General features: G+C 44.5%; 1 protein-coding gene across 11 annotated transcripts in view; it reads right to left on the bottom strand.

Moving 5' to 3' along the window:
- LOC132782877 (zinc finger protein 135-like) overlaps window positions 1-10843 on the bottom strand; it is an 80003-nt gene extending 69160 nt beyond the window's left edge. For 3 of the 11 annotated variants that reach the window (XR_010908706.1, XR_010908705.1, XM_067473641.1), the window contains exons 1-2: window positions 1774-1863; window positions 625-733 (exon numbers count right to left, since the gene is read on the bottom strand). Coding sequence is in view for 4 of the 11 variants with exons in the window: in XM_067473502.1 (XP_067329603.1) it covers window positions 1774-1908; window positions 2667-2681 (150 nt within the window). In the remaining 7 variants the exon portion in view is untranslated. Of the gene's footprint in view, window positions 1-624; window positions 734-1773; window positions 1909-2666; window positions 2754-10767 lie in introns of those variants that run through there. The other 8 variants (XM_067473695.1, XM_067473661.1, XM_067473578.1 and 5 more) reach the window with 7 other exon arrangements.
- Between the last annotated feature and the right edge of the window lie 612 nt (window positions 10844-11455).

The raw sequence follows: 11455 nt of genomic DNA on the forward strand, positions 1-11455 counted from the left end.
ATAATTTGAAAAGAAAAACATGAATGAATTCCCTATGCACACTGCACCTATCTTATTTGTAGTGCAAAAAACACTTAAAACAATACAATAATTAAAATGAAGAACAATTTTAACAAATATGAACTTATTAGTATTTCAATGGGAAGTGTGGGACTGCTTTTGGCTGCTGATGAGATAGGGTGGTTGTTGTTGTTGTTGTTGTTGTACTCTTTCAAGTCATTTCAGACTTAGGTTGATAATGCCAGACCTTATTTGACAATTGTAACATTAATGTACTTAAAAGTAGCTGCTCTCTTGATCTTGGGCATGAATTTTAGTCTGAAGTTTTGTAAGGCATGACAGAAGCAACAGAAAATTTAAAATGGCTGTGATACACACAGGTGAACAACTGCTTCCTTGTACAAAGGTGACTGCTGTTTCTACATCTATTTTTCACCCAATTGAGGTGACTTTCCAAAATAGTCTCAAGATGACACCAGGTTTACAGTTCAGAAAGAAAAAGCAAACAAATCTTGTAGGATACCCACTCATCCTTCCTTCAGTTCCAGCTTATATATCACGATATTACATATAGTAATGCCTCTTAAGCCATATATATTAATATTACAGCATCAATCTTTATACCTATCTGGCTTATTAGTTGCCTGAACTGGTCAAGGTAACTTTGTCCATCAGGCGTAATTCCAAGTTTTCTGATTCCCCGGTTGAATTTCTCTGCTCTTTCAAAAGGGTACTAGAAAAAATATTGTTGTATCCATTATGTATGAATAGGCATCAATGATAAAATACTGATTTATGTGTCTGCCACATTTTTTCTAAACATAAACACTTTCCTCTTTTAGATTCTTAGCATTTACCTGCTATAGAGATTGTACAACAAACATGTTCATGTTCTATTCTGATCATATGTTAATAAGATTCCTTGTTGTTGTTGTTCATTCGTTCAGTCGTCTCCAACTCTTCGTGACCTCATGGACCAGCCCACGCCAGAGCTCCCTGTCGGCCATTACCACCCCCAGCTCCCTCAAGGTCAGTCCAGTCACTTCAAGGATGCCATCCATCCATCTTGCCCTTGGTCGGCCCCTCTTCCTTTTGCCTTCCACTTTCCCCAGCATAACTGTCTTCTCTAGGCTTTCCTGTCTCCTCATGATGTGGCCAAAGGACTTCAGCTTTGTCTCTAGTATCTTTCCCTCCAGTGAGCAGTCGGGCTTTATTTCCTGGAGGATGGACTGGTTGGATCTTCTCGCAGTCCAAGGCACTCTCAGCACTTTCCTCCAACACCACAGCTCAAAAGCATCGATCTTCCTTCGCTCAGCCTTCCCTAAGGTCCAGCTCTCACATCCGTAGGTGACTACAGGGAAGACCATGGCTTTGACTAGGCAATGGATCTTGGTTGCCAGAGTGAGGTCTCTGCTCTTGACTATTTTATCGAGACTGGACATTGCTCTCCTCCCAAGAAGGAAGCGTCTCCTGATTTCCTGGCCACAGTCTGCATCTGCAGTCATCTTTGCACCTAGAAATACAAAGTCTGTCACGGCCTCCACGGTTTCTTACCATTCTATATATACTACTTAGTATCTTGAACTGCAAACATCGTTTGCAATTTTAAAGACATTCCAATAGCAAGGTGGTAAATGTCCACACTTTAACATTTTTGCATCAAAGTCCAGAACAAATATACTGTGATCTATGTACTTCTACACTCAAGTCCTTTCAAGTAATTCTTTTATCAAGTGTGTTTAAAATCACAATAGAGGCAGCCTCTAAACATACCTTGTGGTCATTTTGATCCTTAAATTCCCGGAAGAATCTGATGTCTTTGATCAGCCTGGATTTGATGTGTTCATCATACATAAACTGACTAAAGATATAAAATTTCTTTCTCAGAAACTGGTATGTGAAATTGACCTGAAATGTTAAAGAACGCGCAGTAAAAGAAAGATGATCAGGATGGCACAAAATATTAAAATAATAGAATCAAAGAATCAAAGAATTGGAAGAGACCTCATGGGCCATCCAGTCCAACCCCATTCTGCCAAGAAGCAGGAATATTGCATTCAAATCACCCCTGACAGATGGCCATCCAGCCTCTGTTTAAAAGCTTCCAAAGAAGGAGCCTCCACCACACTCCGGGGCAGAGAGTTCCACTGCTGAACGGCTCTCACAGTCAGGAAGTTCTTCCTCATGTTCAGATGGAATATCCTCTCTTGTAGTTTGAAGCCATTGTTCCATTGTGTCCTAGTCTCCAAGGAAGCAGAAAACAAGCTTGCTCCCTCCTCCCTGTGGCTTCCTCTCACATATTTATACATGGCTACCATATCTCCTCTCAGCCTTCCCTTCTTCAGGCTAAATATGCCCAGCTCCTTAAGCCACTCCTCATAGGGCTTGTTCTAGTCTCTAAGGAAGCAGAAAACACGCTTGCTCCCTCCTCCCTGTGTCTTCCTCTCACATATTTATACATGGCTTTCATATCTCCTCTCAGCCTTCTCTTCTTCAGGCTAAACATGCCCAGTTCCTTAAACCGCTCCTCATAGGGAGCGGCTCATAAAGAGTGTGGCTAATTAACTAAATGGGACCCCCTCACCCCACAAAACAAACAAGGCCTTCCTCAAATTGCCAAGCTAGGATATATAAACAGATAGACATAGATCTATATCCATACAAACCTTAAAATATAGCATCCAACCGGATCAAAGGAGAAGAAAGCTTCCCAAACGAGACTTTTTCCGGGAAAATGGTTCCCTTTCATTCCCCATTTAATCCAAAACTCACACTTGATTTAACACCATGTTAGTCTGTTCAACAATATTAACACTTCTCTACAGTATATTTCAAAGGGCAAATTACTGCCCCGTCATTCTGCAACGATCACTGCTTGCACATGGAGATGAATAAAGTCTTTGTTCAGGAACAAGATGGCATGTTTAGAGGATGACATGCCTACTTTCCATACTCCTTGTTTAATATGGTTAGCCATAGAAAAGTGGCGTTCACTCTGAAACTATAATCATTATCACAGGGTGTCTGCGACCCACACCACTGGAGAAATTACACTGCTTAGCCGGTATTGCACCACCTGACATCCGCCGGGAAGTAGCAGCCAATAGTAAAAGGACCAAGGCAGAGACATCTCCAGCTCATCCCCTGTTTGGGTATCAGCCAGCACGTCAACGACTTAAATCAAGACATAGTTTTCTTAGATCTACAGAGACACTTGCTGGAACACCCCAGCAAGCGAGAGTCCAAAAGTGACAGGCCCAAACCCAGCACCTCAATTCATGGGTGATACCAGATGAGAGACTCCCCCCTGGGTACACAGAAGACTGGGCGACTTGGAAGGCACTGAACAGACTGCGCTCTGGCACCACGAGATGCAGAGCCAATCTTAAGAAATGGGGCTACAGGGTGGAATCCTCGGCATGCGAGTGTGGAGAGGAACAAACCACTGACCACCTGCTGCAATGCACCCTGAGCCCTGCCACATGCACCATGGAGGACCTTCTTGCGGCAACCCCAGAGGCACTCCAAGTGGCCAGATATTGGTCAAAGGACATTTAACCAAATACCAAATTTGCAAAATCTGTGTGGTTTTTTTTCTTTCTTTCTTTTTCTTTTTTTTCTTTTTAATCTCTGTGTTTGTTTTGTAATACAATGGTTGCTGATGACACGATAAATAAATCAATCATTTCTTTGCTGAAATGTTTCTATTCCATTTTTACAAGATGAGAAACAAGTGAAATCAACAAAAACAGATGAAAACAAGAAAAACATTGAAAAGGCTGGAAACCATTTTAAACTGCTTAAAGACCATGAGCATAAGAGTTTTGAAACAAATCAGTTATGTCCAATAGCTTTAGTAAACAGCCATTTTTAAAACTTAGCACCTGAATGAAAAAAACTGTCTTCAACCACTATTCTAAGAAAACATCCCATACCTGTGGTGTCAAGCTAAATATTGATCACAAGATGCACATAATTCTCCAACATCGTATTCCTATGGTACTCAATGTGCACTATGACTTTTGAGTTTTCCACTACTGAATCTATACTTACTTACTTACTTTACTTAGGTGATCCCTCGTTGGACGAGTAAGATGGTCTTCCATCATGGGTTTCCTTGTGGGTCCGTATGTGGCTGTGGAGCCCTATTCTTGCTCTGCATCTTCTTCCGCAGTGAGGGCATTGGTTTCCAGGTGGAAGGCGGTCCCGGTCGGGGTTGGCTTGGCACGCCTTCCTCCTGGCACGTTTCTCTCTTTCACCCTCCACTTGTGCCTCCTCGAATTCTGCAGCACTGCTGGTCACAGCTGACCTCCAGCTGGAGTGCTCAAGGGCCAGAGCTTCCCAGTTCTCAGTGTCTATGCCAGAGTTTTTAAGGTTGGCTTTGAACCCATCTTTAAATCTCTTTTCCTTTCCACCAACATTCCGTTTTCCGTTCTTGAGTTCGGAGTAGAGCAACTGCTTTGGGAGACGGTGGTCAGGCATCCGGACAACGTGGCCTGTCCAGCGGAGTTGATGTTGGAGGACCATCGCTTCAATGCTGGTGGTCTTTGCTTCTTCCAGCACACTGACGTTTGTCCGCTTGTCTTCCCAGGAGATTTGCAGGATTTTCCGGAGGCAGCGCTGATGGAATCGTTCCAGGAGCTGCATGTGACGTCTGTAGACAGTCCACGTCTCACAGGCATATAGCAGGGTTGGGAGGACAATAGCTTTATAGACAAGCACCTTGGTATCCCTACGGATGTCCCGGTCCTCAAACACTCTCTGCTTCATTCGGGAAAATGCTGCACTTGCAGAGCTCAGGCGGTGTTGTATTTCAGCGTCGATGTTGACTTTGGTGGAGAGGTGGCTGCCAAGGTAGCGGAAATGGTCGACATTTTCTAATGTTACACCATTAAGCTGTATCTCTGGCATTGGGAGGGGATGGCTGGTGACTGCTGGAACAGCACTTTGGTTTTCTCGATGTTCAGTGACAGGCCAAGCTTTGTGTATGCTTCTGCAAAGGTGTTGAGAGTGGCTTGTAGATCTTCTTCCGTATGCGCACAGACGACATTGTCATCAGCATACTGGAGTTCTATAACAGAGGTTGTTGTGACCTTGGTTTTGGCTTTCAGTCTGCTGAGGTTAAACAGCTTGCCATCTGTCCGATAGATGATTTCCACTCCAGTGGGAAGCTTCCCATCAACAAGGTGAAGTATCACAGCAATGAAGATGGAGAATAATCTATACTACTACATACATAGTAGTATCCACTACTACTACTATTTTTAAATACACTGAACAACAAGTGGATACCAAAACATGTGTTTCGTTTGCCCTAGAGCTAAGAGTGAAAGACAGAAGGGAGGCTGTGGTACTAAAATTAGCACTAGGATACAACAAGAAAACTTTGGCTCCACAGAAAACTGTTCTTTGAGATCTACTGGATTTGACAGGCAAAGCACCCAAACCAGTGGACCATACATTCGTGATAATAAATACCAATTCACAAAGTTTTGAGATATGAAACTAAAAACAAGCTGCTGTTATACCACCGATCTATGTAGTCCTTCCCAGCGTTGCTACTTCTTTTTTGACTAAAGCGACAAGGGACTGGACCTGAGGCTACACTCTAGTCGCTATAGTCACATCAAACCCAGAATTTCAAAGTGCCTCAAACCAAGAGCTCCATTCATCAATGGAAGAAGAGAATGGCAAGAAGGATATTGCTATTGTCCCTACATATTGTCGCTCTGTGATTTCTTTATCAAACACAACACAACCAATTAAACAATTCAATACAAATATAATACAACATCTTAAAAGTAAACATTTAATCCCAACTAAAGTGGGCTGATGGAAAAAGCAGGCAGAAGCAGCAGGCAACAGGCAAGGCGGGGGAAACCCTTCCAGTATTTTCTGTTGGCCGTGGGAGTTCTGTGTGCCAATATCTCAAGAGAGATATTGACAAGCTGGAATGTGTCCAGAGGAGGGCGACTAAAATGATCAAGGGTCTGGAGAACAAGCCCTATGAGGAGCGGCTTAAGGAGCTGGGCATGTTTAGCCTGAAGAAGAGAAGGCTGAGAGGAGATATGATAGCCATGCATAAATATGTGAGAGGAAGCCACAGGGCGGAGGGAGCAAGCTTGTTTACTGCTTCCCTGGAGACTAGGACGTGGAACAATGGCTTCAAACTACAAGAGAGATTCCATCTGAACATGAGGAAGAACTTCCTGACTGTGAGAGCCGTTCAGCAGTGGAACTCTCTGTCCCGGAGTGTGGTGGAGGCTCCTTCTTTGGAAGCTTTGAAACAGAGGCTGGATGGCCATCTGTCAGGGGTGATTTGAATGCAATATTCCTGCTTCTTGGCAGAATGGGGTTGGACTGGATGGCCCATGAGGTCTCTTCCAACTCTTTGATTCTATGATTCTATAAGTTTGGTTCAATTCCATCCTTGGTGGGGTTCAGAATGCTCTTTGATTGTAGATGAAGTATAAATCCCAGCAACTACAACTCCCAAATGACAAAATCAATCCCTTCAATATCCCACTAGTATTCAAATTGGGGCGTATTGGGTAGTTGTGCCCAATTTGGTCCAGTGAATGGAAATACATCCTGCATATCGGATAATAGTCAAGAGTAGAGACATCAGACTGGCAACGAAGATCCGCCTAGTCAAAGCCATGGTATTCCCTGTAGTCACCTACGGATGTGAGAGCTGGACCTGAGGGAAGGCTGAGCGAAGGAAGATCGATGCTTTTGAGCTGTGGTGTTGGAGGAAAGTGCTGAGAGTGCCTTGGACTGCGAGAAGATCCAACCAGTCCATCCTCCAGGAAATAAAGCCCGACTGCTCACTGGAGGGAAGGAGACTAGAGACAAAGTTGAAGTCCTTTGGCCACATCATGAGGAGACAGCAAAGCCTAGAGAAGGGAATGATGCTGGGGAAAGTGGAAGGCAAAAGGAAGAGGGGCCGACCAAGGGCAAGATGGATGGATGGCATCCTTGAAGTGACTGGACTGACCTTGAAGGAGTTGGGGGTGGTGACGGCCGACAGGGAGCTCTGGCGTGGGCTGGTCCATGAGGTCACGAAGAGTCGGAGACGACTGAACGAATGAACAACAAATCGGATAACAACATGATGATTCATAACAGTAGCAAAATTACAGTTATGAAGTAGCAACGAAAATAATTGTATGGTTGGGGGTCACCACCACATGAGGAACTATATTAAGCGGTTGCAGAATTAAGAAGGTTGAGAAACACTGTCGTAACCGATAAGCAGCAAGTGAAATAACAAGTCTGAGCCATTCAAAATTCGGGAAAATATTTGCACGACAAAAATCATTAAAATATTCCAAAGGTTTTTACAGAAATATCCACAACAATCAGGTAAATATTCATATAGACATTTCATATGTATATATTTATAATAGATATTTTTATATATTTATAATAAATATTTATAATAAACATTTATATAGATATTTTATATCTATATAAATAAAAATGTAATGTTTGTTTGTGGGATTAACTCAAAATCCACTTGATGAATTGCTGCCAAATTTGGCCACAAGACATCTACTAACCCAAGGAGTGACTACTACTCAAACAATTTATTTTGTCATTTGGGAGTTGTAGTTGCTGGGATTTATAGTTCACAAATAACCAAAGAGCATTCTGAACTCCACCCATGATGGAATTGAAACAAACAGGGCACACAGGGCTCCCATGACCAACAGAAAAGACTAGAAGGGTTTGGTGGACCTTGGGTTTGGGAGTTGTAGTTCACCTCCATCCAGAGAGCACTGTGGAGTCAAACATTGATGGATCTGGACCAAACTTGGCATGAATATTCCATAAGCCCAAATATGAACACAGATGGACTTTGGATAAAATAGACCTTGACATTTGGGAATTGTAATTACTGGGATTTGTAGTTCACCTACAATCAAAGAGCATTCTGAACCCCACGAACGACAGAATTGAGGCAAACTTCCTACACAGAATCCCCATGACAAACAGATAATACTTAAAGTCATTGAATCCAACTCCCTTCATCAGGGCAGGAAAAGGTAATCAAAGCTCTCCTGACAAAGAGCCATAGATAGAGAGATATGATTCACACAGAGAGAGATATAGTATCATAGATTTGAAAAGGACCCCTAAAGAAGGTCAGTGATGTGTTGCATATTCCAGAGTGGGCAAGCCAGACAATCTCCACATCAACACTGACAAAGCAACAACAACAAATACTGTTTACCCACAAGCATCCAGACATTACATATATTAGAAATCAACTTGGGAGGGCCCAAGCCAGTTCACCAGACTGGGCCACAGCAATGCCGGGCAGGGGACTGCTAGTGTGTATGTCTCTCTCTCTCTCTCTCTGTATATAGTTTGATTTTTAATTGTCTTATTCACCATTGTTTTATTGTATTTTTATGTTCTATTTATTTTATTGTGATGTTTGTTCTGTGCTTCTGGTTTTATTTGGTTGTAATGCACTACTGGGCTTGGCCTCATGTAAGCCGCCCTGAGTCCCCTTTGGGGAGATGGTGGCAGGGTAGAAATAAAGATGATGATTAGGTTCTTGTGGGTTTTTTCGGGCTATGTGGCCATGTTCTAGAGGCATTTTCTCTTAATGTTTCACCTGCATCTATGGCAAGCATCCTCAGAGGTAGTGAGGTCTGTTGGAATTAGGACAATGGGTTTATATATCTGTGGAATGGCTGGGGTGGGGCAAAGAGCTCTTCTCTGCTGGAGCTAGGTGTGAATGTTTCAACTGACCACCTTCATTAGCATTTGAAGGCCTGGCTGATCCTGGGGGAATCTTTTGTTGAGAGGTGTTAAGATGTGCCTGGTTGTTTCCTCTCTGCTGTTTTGCTGTTGTAATTTTAGAGTTTTTTAATACTGGTAGCCAGATTTTGTTCATTTTCATGGTCTCCTCCTTTCTGTTGAAATTGTCCACATGCTTGTGGATTTCAATGGCTGCTCTGTGTAGTCTGACATGGTGGTTGTGGACAAACTGGGCTCTACAGGCCAATGGAGACTCCACCTCAGACATCAGAAGAGCTGCAAGACCGAGAACAAGCCACGAGAGTAAAGATGAAGATCCACCCAGAGGAAAAGTGTTCTTGACATACATCAAGGGAACCACTGACCGCATAGGGAAGCTGATGAGGAAACACAACATACAAACTATCTACAGACCCATCAAGAAAATCCAACAAATGCTACGTTCAGCAAAGGACATGAGGGATCCTCTCACTTCTGCAGGAGTCTACCGTATACCATGCAGCTGTGGACAAGTCTACATAGGGACCACCAAACGCAGCAGCATTGCCCAGACACGCATCAAGGAACATGAAAGGCACTGCAGACTACTTCAACCAGAGAAGTCAGCCATAGCAGAGCACCTGAGGAACCAACCTGGACACAGCATATTATTTGAGAACACAGAAATGCTGGACCACACCAACAACCACCATGTCAGACTACACAGAGAAGCCATTGAAACCCACAAGCATGTGGACAATTTCAACAGAAAGGAAGAGACCATGAAAATGAACAAAATCTGGCTACCAGTATTAAAAAAACTCTAAAATTACAACAGCAAAACAGCAGAGAGGAAACAACCAGGCACATCTTAACACTTCTCAACAAAAGATTCCCCCCAGGCTCAGCCAGGCCTTCTAATACTAATGAAGGTGGTCAGTTGAAACATTCACACCTAGCTCCAGCAGAGAAGAGTTCTTTGTCCCACCCTGGTCATTCCACAGATATATAAACCCATTTTCCTAGTTCCAACAGACCTCACTACCTCTGAGGATGCTTGCCATAGATGCAGGCGAAACGTCAGGAGAAAATGCCTCTAGAACATGGCCATATAGCCCGAAAAAAGCCACAAGCACCTAGTGATTCCAGCCATGAAAGCCTTCGACAATACAAAGATGATGATGATTATTATGGCATCTGGGAGTTGTAGTTCATCCTGATGGAGAGAGCACTCTACTGAGCTGACAATATATCTGGACCACATTTGGCACACAGAGCCAGCACGGCCAACTGTAAATACTGGCTGGGCTTGGGGGTGACAGCCCTGGGAATCTGGGAGTTGTAGTTCACCCTTATCCAGAAAGCACTTGAACCCCGTCAATGACAAACCTGGACCAAACTTGGCACACAGGCCCAACACGCCCAGCTGTGCATACAGGCCTGGTTTGGGGAGGCCTGACCCTCGATTCTGGGAGTTGTAGTTCACCCAGCTCGTTCTGTATTTCCTCATGGGCGCATTCATCAACAAAGGCAGGCTTTTCCCTAGAATCATAGAATCAAAGAGTTGGAAGAGACCTCATGGGCCATCCAGCAAGCAGAAAACAAGCTTGCTCCCTCCTCCTCCCTGTGGCTTCCTCTCACATATTTATACATGGCTATCATATCTCCTCTCAGCCTTCTCTTCTTCAGGCTAAACATGCCCAGCTCCTTAAGCCGCTCCTCATAGGGCTTGTTCTAGTCTCTAAGGAAGCAGAAAACAAGCTTGCTCCCTCCTCCTCCCTGTGGCTCCCTCTCACATATTTATTATACATGGCTATCATACCTCCTCTCAGCCTTCTCTTCTTCAGGCTAAACATGCCCAGCTCCTTAAGCCGCTCCTCATAGGGAGCGGCTCATCCAGAGTGTGGCTAATTAACTAAATGGGACCCCCTCACCCCACAAAACAAACAAGGCCTTCCTCAGATTGCCAAGCTAGGATATATTAACAGATAGACACAGATCTATATACATACAAACCTTAAAATAGAGAATCCAACCGGATCAAAGGAGAAAAAAGCTTCCCTGGGCGCCAAACGAGACTTTTTCCGGGAAAATGGCGGCCGGGCTGGAAGGGGCGGGGCCTGCAGTGACGTCACCCCTCAACAGCCGCGCTCCTGATTGGCCGCCTTCTGGCGGGGCTCATTTGCATCTTTAAAGGGGACGCCGCGTGTCCTCTTGCCTCCCTCCCTTTGGGACTCCGTTGTGCGCAGGCGCAGCCAGGCCTTCCCTTCTCTGCCTGTTTCCTTCCCGGTTTCCGCTCCGAGGAAGAGCCTCCGAGCCTCCTTCTGTCTCTGGAGAGACGGGAGGAAAGGGCGGGAAGAGAGAGAGAGAGATTGGGAAGGAGATTGGGGCTGAAGGGGGCGCTTCCCCGCCTGGCCACTGGGTGGCAGCAAAGGGCTGCGGATGGGAATCTCCAGGCGAGGGCAATCTTCCCTTGTCCACAAGAGGGCGCCAAAGGGAACTACAAATCCCAGTAACTACAACTCCCAAATGTCGAGATTCTATTTTCCCCAAACTCCACCCGTGTTCACATTAGGTAAAGGTAAAGGTAGTCCCCTGACACTAAGGCCAGTCATGTTTGACTCTGGGGTGTGGTGCTCATCTCCATTTCTAAGCCAAAGAGCCAGCGTTGTCCGTAGACACCTCCAAGGTCATGTGGCCGGCA

This window comes from Anolis sagrei, chromosome 1, assembly GCF_037176765.1.
Source record: "Anolis sagrei isolate rAnoSag1 chromosome 1, rAnoSag1.mat, whole genome shotgun sequence".
NCBI classification, from domain to species: Eukaryota; Metazoa; Chordata; class Lepidosauria; order Squamata; family Dactyloidae; genus Anolis; species Anolis sagrei.